Source organism: Gracilinanus agilis, chromosome 2 (assembly GCF_016433145.1).
Source record: "Gracilinanus agilis isolate LMUSP501 chromosome 2, AgileGrace, whole genome shotgun sequence".
Taxonomy (NCBI): domain Eukaryota; kingdom Metazoa; phylum Chordata; class Mammalia; order Didelphimorphia; family Didelphidae; genus Gracilinanus; species Gracilinanus agilis.
Window position 1 is genome coordinate 235377412 of NC_058131.1, and position 20058 is coordinate 235397469.

A 20058-nucleotide genomic window follows, 5' to 3' on the forward strand; every position below is an offset into this window, starting at 1 on the left:
AGGGACCCCCGACTTTCCTACTCTCCTGCCTTCAACCCCACTGATCCAAAAATCCTGAGGGGAGACACCCCAGGGAAGTGAGCGGTGGAGGCTATTCTCTCCGCCTTTCACAGGTAAGTAGAGGGAATAAACCCCAGATGGAGGTGGGTGGAAGGACCCACCTTCTTTCTTGTCCTGTGGGGGAGGAGACGCTTAGAGATCAGAAGAGAAAACTAGACTGAAAGCAAGAGCTGACCCAGCTAGGCTGTAAAGGGGTGTGTATCTATATCCTCTCACTTCCAGTTCGGGGTTGGGAGACACAAGAGAAGGAGCTGAGGAAAAGGTAGGATTCTCAAGGGTTGCTTTCTTTTTCCTCCCTGGCTCTCCTTCACGCCCCATTTTATTTCAAAACCTGAAGATTTGGGCCTGAAGAAAATTTAATAAATAGGTAAAGGAAAGAGGGGCAAAGCTTTAAAGACAGAGATGTCCAGTGCCTTACATAGACTAGGCACTTAAGAAATATTTGTCGAATTGAATTGAATTGAATACCAGAGAGGAAACCAAAATGCTAGTAAAGAGAGAGGTTTCCAGGCCTCTAAAAGAGACAGGGAGGAAAGGAAGAGAGAGAGGAGAGAGGGAAAGAAGGAGAGAGACAGACAGACAGACAGAGAGGAGAGGAGAGGAGAGGAGAGGAGAGGAGAGGGAGTGTGTGTGTGTGTGTGTGTGTGTGTGTGTGTGTGTGTGTGTGTGTTTGTGTGTGTGTGAGTGTGTGACAGAGGGGGTGGGTGGAAAAGGTTTGTTTCTGCAGTCTCTTGCAGTAGAGTTTGCTCTGGGTTCTGGGGAATGGAGGGGTCAGCAGGAAAGACTCATGAACAACCTTGCCTTAGCAATGTCTTTTGAAGTTTCAGAGGAGTCAATCCCACCTGCTGCTCAGAAGCCTCCAACCAAGCTCTGTTCCAATCTACAAAGGCTGTTCTTCAGCCCCAGACAAGAAAAGGTCCTTGGAAAATCATCCCTGGGCCTGATGGGGTCCTGGTAGGACAACCCAACTGGAGGAACTTCCCCCACTTCTTTCCTCTTTCCAGTTCTCCAAGCAGACCTGAGACTAAACACCTGACAAAATGCCCAGGAACCAGGGCTTCTCTGAGACTGAGTACTCGGCCGAACAGTCGGCCGAGTACTCGGTCAGCTTGCCTTCAGATCCTGATCGGGCAGGTGGCCGGACCCATGAAATCTCCGTCCGGAACACTGGCTCCTGCCTCTGCCTGCCTCAGTTCATGCGCTTGACTTTCATCCCTGAGTCCTTGGAGAATCTGTATCAGACTTATTTCAAGAGGCAACGCCACGAGACCCTCCTGGTTTTGGTGATTTTCGCTGCCCTTTTTGATTGCTATGTGGTGATCATGTGCGCTGTGGTCTATTCCAGTGACAAGCTAGCGCCCATTGTGGTGGCCGGGGTGGGGCTGCTGCTGGACATCATCCTTTTTGTCCTCTGCAAGAAGGGCCTCCTCCCAAACAGAGTCACCAGGAAGGTGGTCCCCTACCTGCTGTGGCTGCTCATCACCGCCCAGATCTTCTCCTACCTTGGCCTGAACTTTGCTCGCTCCCATGCGGCCAGTGACACGGTGGGCTGGCAGGCCTTCTTCGTCTTCTCCTTCTTCATCACGCTGCCCCTCAGCCTCACTCCCATCGTGCTCATCTCCGTGGTCTCCTGCTGCATCCACACTCTGGTGCTGGGGGTCACCGTTGCCCAGCAGCAACAGGAGCAGTTGGACGGCATCGGGTTGCTAAGGGAGGTAAGCCTTCACCAAAGGCTTAAAGCTATTGATTTTATGAATTGATTAATGAATTAATTAAAATGTGAAAACCCTTGCCTTCTGTCTTAGCATACTAATACTAAAGTATACTTAATTAATTACTATTAATAATAATAAATAAATATTACTTAGTATAATAATACTAAGATAGAAGAGTGGCAAGGACTAGGCAGTCAGGGTTAAGTGACTTGCCCAGAGTCACACAGCTAAGAAGGCTACATTTAAACCCAATGACTCCAGGTCTGATGCTCTATCCATTGTGCTTCCTAACCACCCCAGTTTCATGAATTTATTAAGTATCTTCTGTGTATAAGGCATTGTAATTCCTTCATCAAAATACCTGTGTGCCATAGAAAGTAGAAATTTCTGGCATTAAAAATACTGGATGTGTGTTGATTAAGAGGGAATACAGGGGCAGCTAGTTTGGCACAGTGTTATAGAGAGCTAGGCCTGGAGCTTGGAGGTCCTAGGTTCAAATCTTGCCTCAGACACTGCCTAGCTGTGTGACCCTGGGCAAGTCCCTTAACCCCATTTGTCTAGCTCTTGCCCTTCTGTTTTAAAGTTGTGGCTAGGACAGAAAGAAGGGGTTTTAAAAAAGAGAGGATGGCAGGCTGGACAGAGAGTAAGCCTCAGAGACAAGAAGACCTGGGTTCTAGACCTTCCCGTGACATATACTGTGACCCAGAGCAAGTCAGGTAATGTATTAGTGCCCCCAGGTAACTTTCTAAGATTCTAACTTTCAGACATTCTGTATTGTTAGGAGTTTCTTCACTAGCAGTTCCGTACATTGATGAAGTCATAATTTTGGTCTCTTCCTCCCTCCTCTCACTAAAAAATGTGTACTTTTGAGCTTGTTTATTTTTGGTGTTATTTTAGACTTGTGACCTCATCACTGTGGAAACTCCCTCTACCAACTTAGATCAGCAACACAGCATTTATAGTCTTAGAGAAATGTCTGGAGCCTTGAAAGGTTATATGACTCACCCAGGGTCACACAGCTGGGAGGTATCAAAACCAGGACTTGAACCTAGGTCTTTCTGATTTCAAACTCTTCCTGTCTCTGTTTCACCACTCTTTTTTTTCTCCTTTATATTTCCAAATGGGCCATTTTTGTGCTCTCTTGCATGTCACATACTTGTCAGCTGCACCCTTTCATGGAGCTATGGTTTTTGCTAGAGCCCTCTCTTCTCACCAAAGAAGAGGTGACCATTTTGGGGATGGGCAGTTGAGGCATCTTTTCCTTCACTCTGAAGTTTGGCAGGGTCCAAAGTTTCTAGCAGAAAGAAGAGAGACCACTTTCCTATTGTCCTAGAGGTTTACAGCTTCAGCAGCATTGACCACTACCTTCCCAAGCCTAACAGAGTGAGCTATAGATATCTCCCCAATTCCCTAGTGCTAAATGTGGGCAAAGTTGGGTCTCTGGGATGCTCTATTGCCATGTACCAGTATAAGGCTTTTGTATCCTTCTACTCCGCCTGGGTCAGTATCTTCTGGTAGATGTCTCATTTTCCCCATGCTTGGAAATCTCTCCCTCCTCATCTCTGCATCCAGGTTTCCCTGTCTTCTTTCATGTCTCATCTGAATTTCTGTCTTCTGCAAGAAACCTTTTTCAGTCTTCCTTAATGTTAGTGCCTTCCCTAGAATCTCCAATTTATTTTGTCTGCATCTTGAGATCGGGGACTATTTTTTACCTTTGTATCCCCAGCGCTTGGCACAGTGCCTGACACACAGTAGGCTGACACCAGGGCCCTGAGAAACCTCCTCTTGGTGTAGCAACTTTACGGCAGAAGCACTCTCCAAGACACCAAGTCAATACCTTCTGGTGGGTAGAGTTCCCAATAGTGTTTGAGTTGCGTTGTTTGGAGTATCCCAGAATGAGAAGGACTAAGGACCATTAGTGATTAGCAATTGCTAAAGGAGGCAGAATCGGAGGTGGTAAAAACATTCTATGGGCCAACGTTGGAGTCAAGACCTGGCCACCTCAGGTTAATAGATTTAATACAAGAAGTGACTAGAGATTATCTAGTCTAGTGATGGAGAACCTTTTAGAGATGGAGTGCTGGGCCTAACTCCCATTCTACCCCTTGGACCAAGTGCTATGCCCATCCTGTCCCCCACTAAGTGCTGTGCCCCACCCACTGACACCCCCCCAATCTCATCCCTTCTTCCCCCTCCCTTAACCCCAGATAGGGAAAGAAGGAAGCGCTCCCATTGGGCTGCTGGGTAGAAGGGTGACTAATATAAAAAAAATGTCATCAAGTGTGGTGGGGAGGGGGAAAAGAGCAGCTCTGCCTAAGTTCCTCTGCTTTTCTTGGAACAAACTCTTCAGGGTGGGTTGGGGAGGGGGGAACGGCAGCATGGGTGCCCACAGAGAGCACTCTGCGTGCCATCTTTGGTACCTTTGTCATAGGTTCACCATCACTGATCTAGTTCAGCCTTTTCATATTATGGATCTACCAACCTATCTCTTCAAGCAATTCTCTAACCTCAAAGTCAAAGATGAATTGCTCTTCTGCATTAGTGGAGAGACTTCCACATTGGATATACTTTATACTGATGATTTTTTTAAAAGAGTACATTAATCAAAGTCAATTAAATTGAAAAAAGACTTGTCTCCTATTCTCATCAGTCAGGCAGTCAACAAGCATTTTTAGGCATTTATCAAGTGCTTGCTTTGATTCATGTGTTGTACTTGGAGCTGGAGATCTGAAGATAAAAATGAACAGTATCTATTCACAAGGAATTTATATTCTATTGGTGGTGATTAAATGGATATATACATGTATAGAAAAATTGGCACTAAGACTTTTGGTAACACCCCCATATAAAATAAAAGAAGGGGATTTTCTTGCAAGGGAAAGGGAAGGCAATAGCAGTTGGGGAAGAGGGAACAATGCCATCAGTTAGGATGTGGATCAAGCTGAACTCTGAAGGAAACTAGGGATTCTAAAACAAAGTATGGGATGTTGTGCCACTCTTTGACTTAACTTCTATTAAGTGATCCCAGTAGGACTTTTGTTCTTGAATAGTGGGTTAGATTTTCACTGGGACATGAATATAAACTTGTGCTCCTAAGGGTTAACATATTTTCTACCTAGATCACTTTTATCCTTGTCACTTTGGGTTTCTCTCCCCTTGTACTTTCCTGACACAGAGGAAATTTGGCAACCTAAAGTTCAGGATTCCTTTCTCACCTAGATTTGGTAGAGAATGCCACTAGAAGATCCTTATCTTCCATCACCTGATGTTTTGTTCTTTTGAGGCAAGCTGATGCCATTGATGGTGTGACCTGCCACTGTTATTGTGGATGCAATGTCATATTCTGGGTTTCCTGGAAAGATCAAGGAGAGAAGTTATGGGAGTGGGGGAAACCCTGTGCTGAAGGATAGTGGATGAGAGTGATTGATTATAAGATTAGCGATCTAGTGCTGGCAGGGACCTTGGAGGCCATCTGGTCCAATCCCCTCATATTACAAATAAGTAAACGGAGACTCCAGGAGGCAAGGAGAAGGATACAGAAACAGAGGTGGGATGAAGACTACCATGGGATAGGATATAGTTCTTCTCTTTAGAAATTGGAATATGAAAGGGGATGATTCTGAAATGGTAGGTGATGGTGGGATGACTGAGGCCCAGAATGGACAAGAGTCAACAGGACAGACTCCAAAATATTTCTTTGGTTTCCCTATACCCATTTTAAGGGTTTTTCCAGCTTAGTGACACATTTATACTGTTGGACTGTGAGACCATATTACCCATACTTTTTAGCATTTGGACAGCTCTGGGTTAGACCACTTCTTTAATTAATAAATGTGGATTTAGTGAAGTCTCAAGAAACCTGAAGCCTTGATGATGGGCCATTTCCTTCACTGTCATTCAGGGAAGGTTGCTCAGAGAACTGAGTGCTAGGGGAACTTTTTTTTCTGAGGATGCTCTGTGACTTGAAATAGCAGGGATATTATCCTTTGTGCATATCTTCTATGGAATGGTTAAAAAAATGCAGGACTAAGGGTAGATATAATAGATGTGGGTAGTGGGGAGGAGGGAGAACTGAATCAGATATTAAAAGACCTGAGTATTTGCCTTTACCTGTCCTGTGACCTTGGGCAAGTTGCTTAATGCATCTGAACCTCAGTTTCCTCATCTAAGAAATGGGTATAATAATAATCCCCTACTAACTACAAGATGAAGTAATAAGAGCTGACACATATAGCATTAAAGGTTGCAAAGTGCTTCACCTTTTTTTCATGCACACGTACATAGGATTTTTATTTTTGTTTCATATACATTTTTTGGATGTATATGATAATAATAATAGCTAATAGCTAACATTTGTATAGTAACAGTACAAGCCAGGCAACACGTTAAACTTTAGAGTTAGAAAGAAAAGCAGAAATTAGTCTTTTCTCTCAAGGAACTCACACTCTGATGGGGGAGACAACATGTAAATAACTCAATACAAATAAGATCTATAAGAGATAAATTGGAGATAATCAGTGGAAGGAAGACCTTAATATTAAGGTATTGCCATCTGTCATTAATCAGTAAGAATTCATTAAGTTCATATTGTGCGCCAGGCATTGCTCTAAGCACTTTACAATTATTATCTCATTTGATCCTCACAACCCTTTGCAAAGTACATGTTATTGTCCCCATTCTACAGACAGGGAAACTGAGACAAACAGCGCTTAAGTGACTTGTCCCAGGTCACACAACTAGAAAGTATTTGAGGCCAAATTTGAACTAAGGTCTTCCTGACACCAGGTTCTATTCGTTTTATCTCCTAGATGGCCATGATCTCATAGATACCAAATGTCAGAGATGGGATTTCAGTTCAGCTCTCTCATGATGCCAAGTCTAAAGCAGTTTTTATTATATCATGCTGCCACCAAGGAAAAATGGGGAAATGGAGAAAAACTTTTGTAAGGAGCAAGCACCATGCAAATTATCCTACCCTAAAAACACACATAGTCATTGGCTCATAAAGATAGGTCTGGGAGAGACCTTGGATGTCATTTGGTCCAAGCACTTCATTTTACAGATGAAGAAACCGAGATCCAGAAGGGTCTAAGGAGATTCTGGGTCACACAGATACTAAATAAAAGAAGTAGGATTTGAACCCAATTCCTATAACTGCAGAGTCTGTGCTTTTCCTAAAGTACTACTCTGCCTTCATTATAGAGTGAAAACTCAGGTATATGGTAGCCTTCTGGCCCAGGACTCAAGAAGACTCACCTTCCTGATTTCAAATCTGGCCTCAGGTACTTACTAGCTGTGTGACCCTGGGCAAGTCACTTGACCTTGTTTCCCTGTTTCCTCATCTCTCAAATGAGGAGAAGGAAATGGCAAAGTACTCCAGTATCTTTGCCCAAAAAAACCCTAAATGAAGTCACCAAGAGTCAGATGCCACTGAGTGACAACAATGGCAGCCTTAACTACTTTTGATGCAGGCCAGGAAAAAGCTTTGAATGGTGAAAACAGGAGTCACAAATCTCATAGACTCTATTCATAGGAGTATTTAGAAATACTCCTATTTAGAAATACTGCTCTTATTTAGAAAGGCAGGGTGGCAGGAATGCAAAGAACATTGGCTGTGGAGCCAGAGACATTGAGTTCAAATCTCAGCTTTTCCATTTTGTCATTTTTATCTGAAAAATGAAGGATTTGGATTAGGTGACTTCCAAGGTTCCTTCTCATTCTAAATTTACGTTCCTGGGCACATTTTCAGAAAGCTTTTTTGCATAGTTTCCCAGCTCACAGCAGATTCCAAATAGCAAATTGGAACTAGAGGATGGAACTTCCTAGAGGCAGATCTTCACTGTCTACTGAGAGAAGTCAGCCTGATATTGAATGAGGCCATAAAAAAACAAACAAAAAAACAAGAGCATACAAAAAGCAGGACAGGGCCATTAAGGGTGGGGACATATAATCCTTATGGAATCCCTGGGGACATCATTGTATTGAAGCTCTATCCAATGACTGATCATAAGGAAGACTCAGAGTCATCAAGGAAGGATCCATAGTGGTCAGAAGCATACATTTAAGAAAGCAGGAACAGAAGGGTTTGTGCGTGATACATTTTAGAAGAGTTCTATCAAAATGGTTAAGAAAAGTTTAGGCCCTTAAATGGCTAAGCTTGAGTTGTCTGGAAAATTCACTTCCAAATGGGAGATGAGATAGAGAAGTTGTGAGGGATGGAGGAAGGGAACTGAGAGGTTACATGGCAGAGCCTGATTCTTCTCAGGAAAGTGGAAGGCTAACAGCAAAGGAGAGACAATGTGGTTCAGCTTTATTTAGGATGATCTGGATTCTCAAATCTTGCCTCTAATGGGTGATCCTGGGCAAATCACTTCACTTTGAAAGGCCCCTAGGCAACTCTTTAACACTATAAAATTAGAGAACAATTCTACTTTGGTAGCTGAGTACCTTATTCCAATGAAATCATAGGTCTGGACCAAAAAAAATTTTCATTGACTTTGTGCAATGCTTTCATGCTCAGTATATATTCTTTATTCATTTGAAACTCGTTTTAAGATCCCTTAATCTTTTTATTCATTTCATAGATCAGACAATTTAGACCTGGAAGGGACTTTAGAGTTCCTCTAGCCCAATGTTTTCATTTAACACATGGGGAAACTGAGGCCCATAGAGGTGACATGAGTTGACCAAAGTCACATAGCTAGTAAATAGCAGAGCAAATAATTTCAACTACTTTAGCCTCTTCTATAGAGGTCTTACTTTCTAACCCTTTCCTCAGCCATAGGGTCTATAACTTGGAGACTTTGGAGATGATCTCTTCCAACCAACCTCCACATTTCAAAGATAAAGGGAGATTAAATTATTTATATCCAAAGCCACATAGCTAAAGAGTGGCTGAGCCAATGTCAGAGCCCAGGAACTGGGGAATGAAGGAGACCAGCCCTCTTGATGGGGTTGGATGGATGGTCACTATGACCGACTATTTCCTGTGTCTCAGGATCTATCAGAACAAGGATTATGAACCAGCCAGATTTTTAGGGTCATTAAATGTCTGATGTCCACTGGCAAACCTTGGGGTACGTTAGCAGAGCTGAAGACTCTCAGGGGACTTTCAGGGCAGAGAACCTGGAGGCAGAGTGATAATAATGTTCTTTAAAACCAAAGAATAATGCTTTTGCAGACACAGGAATCCCTCACTATAGTGAGACAGACCTTTACCTCATGGACTCCTACATATCATATTCTGTGCCTGAATTACTCTATCCTTTTCTTCTCAAGTGGCATTTCTCCAATTTGGCAAACAACTATTGCTGGCATAGGTGACAGAGGATGGCATGCCAGGATATCAGTGATGATATCAATGGTATTAAACACTACCTTCTATAAACTACTATTTTCCCCCCAAAGTTGAGACCTCTCATTTCCTCAGATATGGGGAATTCCCAAAGTGGAAATGCCCTCTAGTGCAACTCTTTTGTACCTTACAATCTTATAGATTTGCCGGGGCAATGAGAGATTAAGCAACCCACTCTGGGGATCCACAGTTACTTAATATTAAAGAGCAGATCTGAACTCAGAAGGTTGGACTTGCTTGAGTGCTCTTCTGATTCAAAATAATTCACTTCAGACTGTGTTGGGGCAGAGACAAGATGGTGGCTTAGTAGCAGCAAAAGCTGAAACTGCTCTGACAATACTTCCAAAATAATTAACTTTATGAAGCTGGGAACACTACCCCGGATTTAAAGGAAGGCAAGCTGAGGCTCAGAGGGATAAGATGAGGGCTCCCAGTCAGCAATGGGAGAAGGAAAAGGGAGACAGGGGCTATAATTCCCAAACTAGGATGTAGCTATTACGAGCAGATTCATCCCTCAAATAAACCAATACAACTGACCCCATGGAATTTTCTCCACTGGAGGAAAGTGTCTGGAGATCTTAGTTGTAGAACCCCCAAAGATCTTTCTTTTATCTTGCTGCCTTTTTATTTCAGAGCCTGTAGGGCCATTATAGGTCATTTAATTCAATCCCTGTCTTCTTACACATTGCTTTTCTCCATACACTCTGTGGTCTACCTATACTGGTTTGCTTGGTATTACTTAAACACAGCATTCTTGCCTTTGCCCTGGCTAAACCCTATTCTTGGAATGTTCTTCTTTCTTACCTTCATTTCTTTTTTTTTTTTTTAAGAATTTATTTATTTATTTAATTTAGAATATTTTTCCATGGTTACATGGATTATATTATTTCCCTCCCCTCCTCCCGCCCCTCCCATAGCCAAAGAGCAATTCCACTGGGTTTTACATGTGCCATTGATCAAGATTTATTTCCATATTATTAGTATCTGCACTACAGTGATCATTTAGAGTCTACATCCCCAATCATATCCCCATCGAACCATGTGATCAAGCAGTTGGTTTTTTTTCCCTGTATTTCTGCTCCCACAGTTCTTCCTCTGAATGTGGAAAGTGTTCTTTCTTATAAGTCCCTCAGAACTGTCCTGGATTATTGCATTGCTACTAGTAGAGAAGTCCATTACATTCAATTGTGCCACAGTGTATCAGTCTCTCTATATAATGTTTTCCTGGTTCTGCTCCTTTCATTCTGCATCCATTCCTGGAGGTCTTTCCAGTTCACATGGAATTCCTCCAGTTCATCATTCCTTTCAGCACAATAATATTCCATCACCAACAGATACCACAATTTGTTCAGCCATTCCCCAAATGAAGGACAATTTTTTGCCACCACAAAGAGCACAGCTATAAATATTTTTATACAAGTCTTTTTCCTTATGATCTCTTTGGGGGTATAAACCCAGCAGTGCTTACCTCCATTTCTTGGAATCTCTGGTTTTCTTTAAGACTCAAGTGCCTCCGTGTGTATGAGGAGTTTCCTGTCTTCTCCCACCCCATCCCAACTCTAGTTGCTTGTTCTTTCCTCTCCAAGGTTACCGTGTACCGACTTTATATGCATTTCGTTTATGCCTATGTGTTTAGGCTATCTCTTCCATTAGAATGTAAGCTCCTTTGGAATGGGGACTGTTTCATTTATGTCTTTGTATTCTCAGCACCTAATAAAGAGCCTAGCACACAGTAGGCATTTAATAAATGCTCAATTCATTGGCACATTGAAATCGAGGCCCAAATGTCTATGGGGTTATGTAGAGTCAGGCACGATTGAACAGAGCAGGAACATCCTGCCTAGGGATGGTACAGCATCTATCCCAAGAATTAGGAACAAATCCTAGGCTATGTATAGGTTGAGGTTTATTGTGGCAACTTAACAAGTAGCCGAGGAAGCTTCTGGGGTAAGCCCAGGTACAGAACACTTTCCTTTTGGGGCAACTCAAGCTTTTCTTGAAAAATGTATAGTCAATGGACTCCAGGTCTCAGAGAGGCAAGCCAAAACTTACAGATGAGATCAGCCAGTGCCTCACCCTTTAATTATAGCCAAGACCCCCCCAGCTTTGAAGTCTATGCTTCTAGGAATCTGAGATTCAACCTACAACGTACTGAATTAGGAATTCTTCCCTGAATTATCCTCCTGGACTATGCATTCTGGAAGTAGTTTACTGAGATTGTTCCCTATATGTCACAGGAAAAAATCCCTTGAAATATCCATTAAAAATAAGACAATTCTTGGATGCATAGAGACGGCGTGATAGGGATGGAAAGAATGCTAGATTTGGGGGCAGAGAATCTGAGTGAATTAATATATGACCCAACAAGCCTTATTAAAGGTCTACATTTGTGCCAGGTTCAGAAATGAAAAAGTCTCCGTTTTTAACATCCCAGAAATGGACCCAATTAACTTCTGATTGTAGATTCATTTTCTTAGCCGCCTTGATATCGCAAAGGTGGGTGCAGTGGATAGAATGCTGGATCTGTAGTTAAATCTGCCTCAAGAAAAGTTACTTAACCTTTGTTTTCCTCAGTTTCCTCCACCATAAAGTGGGGATAATGAGAGAACCTATCTTCCAAAGTTGTTGTGAGAATCACATGAGATAATATTTGTAAAAAAAAAAAAAATGCTTAGCACAATGCCTGGCCCATAGGCACCATATAAATTCTTATTTTCTTCTCCTCCTGTCCTTGTTTCCCTCCTTCCCTGTCCTAGATGGGGGAATGCAAGTGTTCTAGTCATTAGAAAAGGCATGTTTCCCATTATAATTTAATAAATTGGCATTCTGGTTTTAAATCAGTCTCCTTGTATTTGGTTATGGTGACTCAGTCACCCAGAGCCTGTTCAACCCTGGATGTCCTGATCAAATTGAGGTCACAAGCTTGCCAACACCGAGGACCAGACTTGTTGATCGTGTTTCCACTACGGCACAGCCCCTCTGTAAGACCCTCATGAAAGGTCAGCCAGTTTGAGACTGACTTTTAAAGGACTTTCTCTTGACATTTCTTAGAGTTTTCCCTTTGCCCCATCATTCCCTAATATGTATTACATCCTGCCAACTTTGCCCAATGTCCGTGGGGTCACGTAGAGTCCGACGTGACTGAACAGAGCAGGGAGGGACCTTGGAGGCCACTTCGTTTAACCCCTTCATTTTACAGAGAAGGATCCTGAGACCTAGAGGCAGGCAATGACTCACTGCAAGTTTTAGCAGGGACAGGAGGACGCAGAGTGGTGGTAATTCCAGCTCGGGTCCTGGGACTCCAAGGTCAGCGTTCTTTCCACTGCACATGCCGTGGGTCACCCCACTGACATCTCCCCCAGGAGATGTAAGCCGTTTGAGGCCAGTGACTGTCATTTTGATCTTTGTATCGCCAGCATCTCGACACTTAATAATGCTTTTGAACAAATAAATATTGATCTGTCTGGAGCTTCCTTGTGAACAGTAGCTGAATCATAGAAGCATTTTCAAATTTTCAGAACTGAATTCAATCTAAATTATTTCTTTGCGTGTGTTTGGGAAGACATTGAGGGAATAGGAAATGGTGGGAATTTGTGAAGGGAAAAAAGGAAGTTTTATTAAGAAATAGATGTCTTTTTAAGAAAGATTCTTGTGGACATTAAGGAGATGGGAGGGAAAAACCTCTCTTACGTGGATTATAGTTTCTAAATACCAACATGGCATCACAGAGGAGTCTCTGAGAGAGGATAAGGTACCCCAAAGGGATTATGAGGAAGAGAGATTGGGTGAGGGGATCTGAGGAAGAACTGTCGAGTAGATGGCACAATTAGAGGAGACGCAGAAACAGAGACTGAGAACCTGCTTGGTATTTGTTCTGGGCCAGCTAAATTCTCTGCTGAAGCTTCAGCCCATAGTCTTATCCAGGCCCACTCCTGAGCTCCCCTAGTGCAAAGGCACAGAAGATCATAAGTCATCTTGAATGTACATGGAATACGGCAAGTCAAATCAAGAAGTCTGTATTAAGTGCCTGCTATGTGCTAGGCACTGAGTATACAAAGAAAAGCAAAAGATCATTCCTGCCTTCAAGGACCTCACAGACTAATGGGGACAGCAGACAAACAACCATGTTCAAATAAGATCGTGTGTGTGTGTGTGTGTGTGTGTGTGTGTGTGTGTGTGTGTGTGTGTAATCCTTCCAAATCATGGGGTTAAGAGCTTTGTGATCTGGAAAATCCTACTAAAATTTTTTGGCCCTCCCTTACTAGAGAATGTCTGATTTTTTTTCTTTTTCTTTTATAGGGTATTTGTAGTACTTTTTTGTAAAATTTGGGCTAAATATGCATTTTTGAGTTTCTACACATTTTCTGTGTCATCTGCTATTCTTTGAGTGTCATTTGCAACTTCCAAAAAACTCCCCAAATTCCCATTTAATTTTTTTATGCTTACTCACAATATATCAAACCTGCAATGGGGAAAGTTGCATTGTGGGAGGGGTAACTGTATACACATATACATGATAAATTAGAAATTTTAATATCAGAGGGAAAGCATTAGTAGATGGGGATGAGGAGGGAGACTAGGAAAGACCTTTTTTCCCCTCCCTTTCTTTCCCATATCAATAATGTTTTATTTTTTTCCCAATTACATGTAAAATCAATTTTTGGCGTTTATTTCCTAATAATTTGAGTTTCGTGTTCTTCCCCCACCCTTCCTGAGATGGTAAGCAATTTGCTATTGGTCATATATGTATTATCACGAAAAACTTATTTTCATATTCATCATGTTATAGAGGAATATGCATTAAAAAAACCCAAATGAACCATGAAGAAAAGAGAGTAAAGAATGACCTGCTTTAGCCTGCATTCAGATGCCATCTTTCTTTGGAAGTGGATGGCATTTTTCATCCTAAATCCTTTGGGATTGTCCTAGATCCTTGTATTGCTGAGAATAGCTCAGTCATTCCCAGCCATTCATCGTACAGTATTGCTGTTACTGTGGATAAGGTTCTCCTGGTTCTGCTCACTTTGCTCTGCTTTAGTTCACGTAGATCTGAGAAATTGCAGGGGGACTTTAGTTGACTCTTGAAGGAAGCCAGGAAACCCAGGAGGCGTCAGTAAAAGGGGGAGGAATTCCAGGCACAGGGGACGGCCAGTGCAAAGACTAAGAGCCAGGATGGAGTGTGATGTGTGTGAGAAATGGTAAGAAGGCCGTTTCACTCCATCGTAGAGTATGGGGAAGAGAGGACGGACGGTGTAAGGAGGCTGGAAAAGAAGGAAGGGACCAGTTTAGGATGGGAAGGGTGATGAGGGGCTGCACCAGGTTAGTGACTGTGTAGATGGAGAAAAGAAGATGTTTATGAGAGATATAGATATCCTGCTGTGTTTGGAGTTAGAAAGACTTCATTTCACATTTTAACTTCTCCGAGCCTCAGTTTCCTCATCAAATGGGGCTAAAAATCCCCTTTATATCATGGTTTTTTTGTGAGGGGAGAAGTGTGTTGCAAACCTTAAAGCTCTGCAAATGAAAGGTACAATTATTATTCTGGGCCTCAAAAGCCTCACACAGAGAATGCTGACTTCTTTTTCCTCTTGATAAATAATAATAAATACAATATAACTTATTATATTATTATATATTAATATTATATAAATAGAAATATATAAATATAAAATAAATAATACATAAAAATAAAATTATGTTTGATACAGAAACAGATTTATATTAATAGACTATATGTAAGTATATACTATATAATAAATATAACTATAATCTACTTAGGATTATAATAATTCATAATTATGACTATAACAAACATAAAATGAATATAATTAGAAACTTATAAAATATTAATATGTGTGATTATAATAATCAATTATGATATTATTATGCTATATAATAAACCTAATATACTATACTACATAATATGTAATATACTATAATATATACTACATACTATACTATATAATAAATATACTATATGATAATTATAATATACTTAGCATTATAATAATTAGTTATAATATAATTAATAATATAATAGTTGAGTTTCTTCTGTGTTTTTTAAAAACCAGATTACTTATGATCTTATTATTGCAAGAACTTTTCTATGACATTGGTCTTTTGACTGTAAGGCCCCCTCTAGGCCAAGGTACCTCTCCTGACACTAATATAGCAGTTTAAAGTTTACAAAGTGCTTTCTAGAAATGAGCTCATTTAAAATCCTCTTCTCTCATGGGCCATCTGTAGTGGAGGTGAAGGGATGTGAGTGGGGCCAATCAGAAATCCAAGGTAAAAGGGTATTTAGCTGAGAAGGTCTAACTGTCCATGATTTTTGATACAAACTCCTGAATTGTGTAACAGGGAGAAAATTACTATGAATTCAGTGGTCAGATGAATACTAGACCTTTGGAGACTCATAACTCAATTCTGGGTCCTGAAAATTCATTGTTTATGGCTGCTACATAAACACACTAAGAATAGTTTTTATTGGTAATTTTTTCAAGCCAAAATTTGATTATCTTTCTTGCAGAATCCCAGAACTACATGCAGTGAGTAGTCTGACTTGTCTGAACAGAAATCCTCTTTATATTAGACTTACCACGTGGCCCTCCTGACTTTGTTTAAGAACTTCAGTCCAATACCGGAGGCCTTTCCCCCCAACTTCATCTCAGCCTCCTCCCATCCATCCCTTCACATACTTGCTCTTGTCCTTTCTACTTATTTTCTCACCCTCTCATCTTTGGAATGTATGCAAAGGACTATATATAATAAGTTTCATTTCTATGGTATTGGGGATAAAGTTAATCCATCTGTATTTTTTTAAGCCCTCACCTTCCATCTCAGAATCAATACTATGAATTGGTTCTAAAACAGAAGAGTAGTAAGGACTAGGTAATGGGGGTTAGGTGACTTGCCCAGGGTCACATAGCTAGGAAGTATCTGAGGCCAGATTTAAACCCAGGACCTCCTTTCTCCAGGCTTGGCTCTCTATCTATAGAACCACCTTGCTGCCCCTTGTATTTTGTTTTAAACACTGCTCCCACAATCATATGTAATCAACTTTGCTACTAATAGCAATGCAATGGTCTAGGACAATCCCAAGGGACTTATGAGAAAGAGAACACTATCCACATCGAGAGAAAGAAATTTGGGAGCAGAAAAGCAAAAGAAAAACATGATTTATCACTTGTTTATATGGGCGTATGATTTGGGGTTTTGGTTTTAAAAGATTGCTCTGTTACAAAAATGAACAATATGGAAATAGGTTTTGAGGGCTAACGCATGTATAACCCAGTGGAATTGCTTGTCAACTCTGGGAGGGGGAGGGAAAACGGGAGGGAGACAACATGAATCATGTAACCATGGAAAAAATTTAAAAAATAAAATAAAATAAACATAGCTCCCAAATCACTCAGATTACCACTGGATAATTACTTTAGCACACACCTTGCCTAAAATGTATTGATTTCTTATAATGCATGGGAAGAGGATTGACTAAAAATGAAAATAAAGTACTTCTTCAACAAATATATAACACCAGCTGTGTATTTATGAGACCCTGTGTGCTAAGGGCTGTAGGGGATAGGAAGGAATATAAAGCTGTAAATTGATTCTTACGGTGGTCTTTGGAGCACCAGGGTGGAATAATTGAGAGCATACGCACTTGGAGTCAGGAAGAATGGAGTGTATGAATCTTGTCTCAGACACTTAAGAGCTATGTGATGCTGAGCATGTCACTTAAGTCCTGTCATCCTTTGTTTTCTCATCTGTAAAATGGGTATCTCTTAGGGATGTTGTGAGAGTTAAGTAATATATGCAAAATGCAGCATAAACCTTGAACTGATATATGATTATAAACATTTTTTTTCTTGACTGCCAGATAAGTTCCAACCTAGTGCAATGATTAAAAAAATAACGAAGTAAGCATCCCATTTCTAAGACCTACAGTCAATGTATTTAATGATCAGATTGCCTTCTTGGTACAGGTTGGAATAGAAATGACTAGGTCCTTTCCCTAGAGTTATGAATAATCCCAGTATGTGAGTAAAATCCACAGAGATTGGTTTGAAGGATCTTTTAGTTCAGACACGATCCAGTTGGGAAAAGTCCTGGTAAGGATGTGAGTGGGAGTGGGTACCAATACCTCTGAGGGAAAAAATCTAGATGCTGTGTTCCAGGCCATCTTTTCCATTTGTCCTAATGTCCCGTGATCAACAAGTCATTCCCTTGACTATACTTCTTTCCTCCTTACATGTTTTCTGTCTCCCTCATCTACCAAGTTACATGTAGTAACTTATTTTTTTTAAACTCTTACCTTCTCTCTTAGACCTTCTGTCACCATGGAAGTTCCCTCTCCTCCATCCCTCAGAACTTCTCTAATTCATCTCCCACTCATAAGTGAATTTTCCAGACAACTCAAACTTAGTCATTTAAGTGCCTAAACTTTTCTCTTAACCATTTTAATGGAGTTCTTTCTAAAATGTATCATACACACACCTTTCCATCCTTGCCTTCTTAAATGAATGCCTCTGACCATCATGGATCCTTCCTTGATGGCTCTGGGTCTTCCTCAGTCATTGGCTAAGGTGGCAACACAGTGATGCCCTAGGGATTTCTTTGAGACATAAAGACTATTTGTTTCCACCATTAATGGCCCTGCCCTGCTTTTTTAATCTTCCTGTCTTGTTTTCTAGGTTTTATTTTTGTTTGTCTCATTCACTGTTAGACTGATTTCTCTGCCTCTAGGAAGTTCTATCCTGTTCTAATTTGCTACTTTTGAATCTGCTTTGAGATTGGAAACGATGTATAAAAGCTTTCTAGAAATGTGAAAGAGACTATGCAGTCTAAACCTCTCATTTTAAAAATGAGGAAACTGAGGCAAGTGAATTAAGTGACTTGCCCAGGGTCACACAGGTAATAAGTATGCAAACCCAGGTTTTCTGAATCTTTGACTGTGTTCTTCTCAAGATACCACACAGCCTATAGGAAGTAAGAGGGACTATTTCTGTGAGTAGAATGTGTGGGTTTCAGTGCATAGACTTTGTGACATCTATTTTTGCTATTCAAGGCCTTTTTCTTGACCATCTTCCAGAAAAAGTTGCCCTATAAGTAAGGTGGGTAGCTAGGTGGCTCAGTAGATGGAGCTCAGACTTGTAGTCTGGAAGATCTGAATTCAAATTTAGCCTCAGACATTTACTAGCTGTGTTTCCCTGGGCAAATCATTTAACCCCATTTGTCTCACTTCCTCATTTGTTCCTTATCTCTGTTTCTCATGTGAGCTGGTGTAGGAAATGACAAACCAGTATGGTATCGTTATCAAAAAAAAAAAAGTCAAATACAACTGATCTAACAGCAGCGTTAAATGTAAAGTATCATGTCTATGAATGAGAGTTATTTGGTATTGGGAATCGGTATGGAGGAAGAAAATGGGGAAGTATATGCTAGTTACCTAATTTTTGTTTTTCAGTTATGTCTGACTCTTCTGACCCCAATCTGGGATTTTCTTAGTTAGCAAGGATACTGGAGTAATTTACCATTTCCTTCTCCAGCTCATTTTACAGACGAGGAAACTGAGGCAAGTGGGTTAAGTGACTTGCCCAGGATCACACAGCTAGAAGGTGTCTGAGGCCGGATTTGAACTCAGGAAGATGAGTCTCCTTGACTCCAAAAGTGGCATTCTATCTCCTGCATTACCTAGCTGCCTGAGTTACCTAAAAACACTTCTTTGCATATTAATTTGCAGTTTATAAAGATCTTTCTTTAACTTTATCTCATTGGTGGCAGGTAGAATATAGAGAACTTGGCATCAGAAGAAACAGGAATTGAAATACTATCCCATACACTGAATGAATTGTGAGGTCATGGGAAAGTCACTTGCCTTGCCTGAGCCATAGTTTTCCCATCTGTAAAATGGGGTTAACAGTACCGTTGGTACTTAATATCCTCACAGAGTTATTGTGAGGATCCCAAGATTATAGATTTGGAGCTGGGAGGAATCTTAGAGATGACCTAGACCTTCTACTGCATTTTAAGACTGAGGAAGCGAATGGTCAGAGAGACGAAGCGACCGTGCCTCAGTTCATTCAGGGTTCTAAATAACAGGACTGCGATTTGAATCAGGTCTGTCTACGGAATTCCAGTACTCTTTGTCTACCATTCCATGCTTCTCATCCAGTTTAAATTTCCATTTAAAATTCTATTTTTTTTCCTGTTTAAATATTGTTTTTAAAAAGGTTCTAATTCTGTTAGCAGCTCCCCTAACTGGCAGCTGAACTCTGCTAACGTGGTCTTTCAAAGAGAAACTTCTCCAGGCTGTAAGAGTTGTCAGGGGGACCATCGTACAGATAACCCTCTGCATATGACAGTTAACCAAATGCCTAACTTTTTCTCCTTCTCAAATAATCTCACCCATGCCTGAAGTCTCTGCTCAGGTCATTGTGCTCATGATCAGGGCATCGACCACCGCTCGGCTGGCGGCAGTGTTCCCTAATGACAGGATTCCGTGGTCTCTGACTGCTAGAGTCCCCCAACTCTTTTTTTTAAGTCTTTTCCTTCTGCTTTAGATTGATGCTAAGTATTGGCTCCAATCCTCCTATCTCTAGGTCTGGCTCTCAATCCACTGAGCCACGCAGCTGCCTCCCTTGCCTGCTTCTTGCTTTCCATGCTGCTGATGCAATCAGTTCTGGGTTTGCTGTTTAGGAACCAGTTTGGAAACAGAAGCCCAGAGGCTCCGGGTCTCCTTGTTTTCATCTGTTGACTACAGGCATCCTCAGGGTTAGGGAAAGGCTGACACCTTCTGTTGGGGCTGTTGGCAGCAGCTGCTGCCTTCCTCCCAGCTCAGCTGCCCAGCCTCGCTTTTGGTTATAGGAAGCTCCCAAGAGGGAAAACAAAAACATAGCAGCCTTTCTCAAGCTCAGAACCTGAAGAGAT

The 20058-nt window shown here is 41.3% G+C and overlaps 1 protein-coding gene across 2 annotated transcripts in view; it reads left to right on the forward strand.

Annotated features, from left to right (window-relative positions):
- The first annotated feature begins 1100 nt into the window (after positions 1 to 1100).
- Positions 1101 to 20058, forward strand: part of ADCY3 (adenylate cyclase 3) — a 122987-nt gene continuing 104029 nt past the window's right edge. For both annotated transcript variants that reach the window (XM_044661020.1, XM_044661019.1), the window contains exon 1: positions 1101 to 1775. In XM_044661020.1, the coding sequence (XP_044516955.1) occupies positions 1101 to 1775 (675 nt within the window). The remainder of the gene's footprint in view (positions 1776 to 20058) is intronic.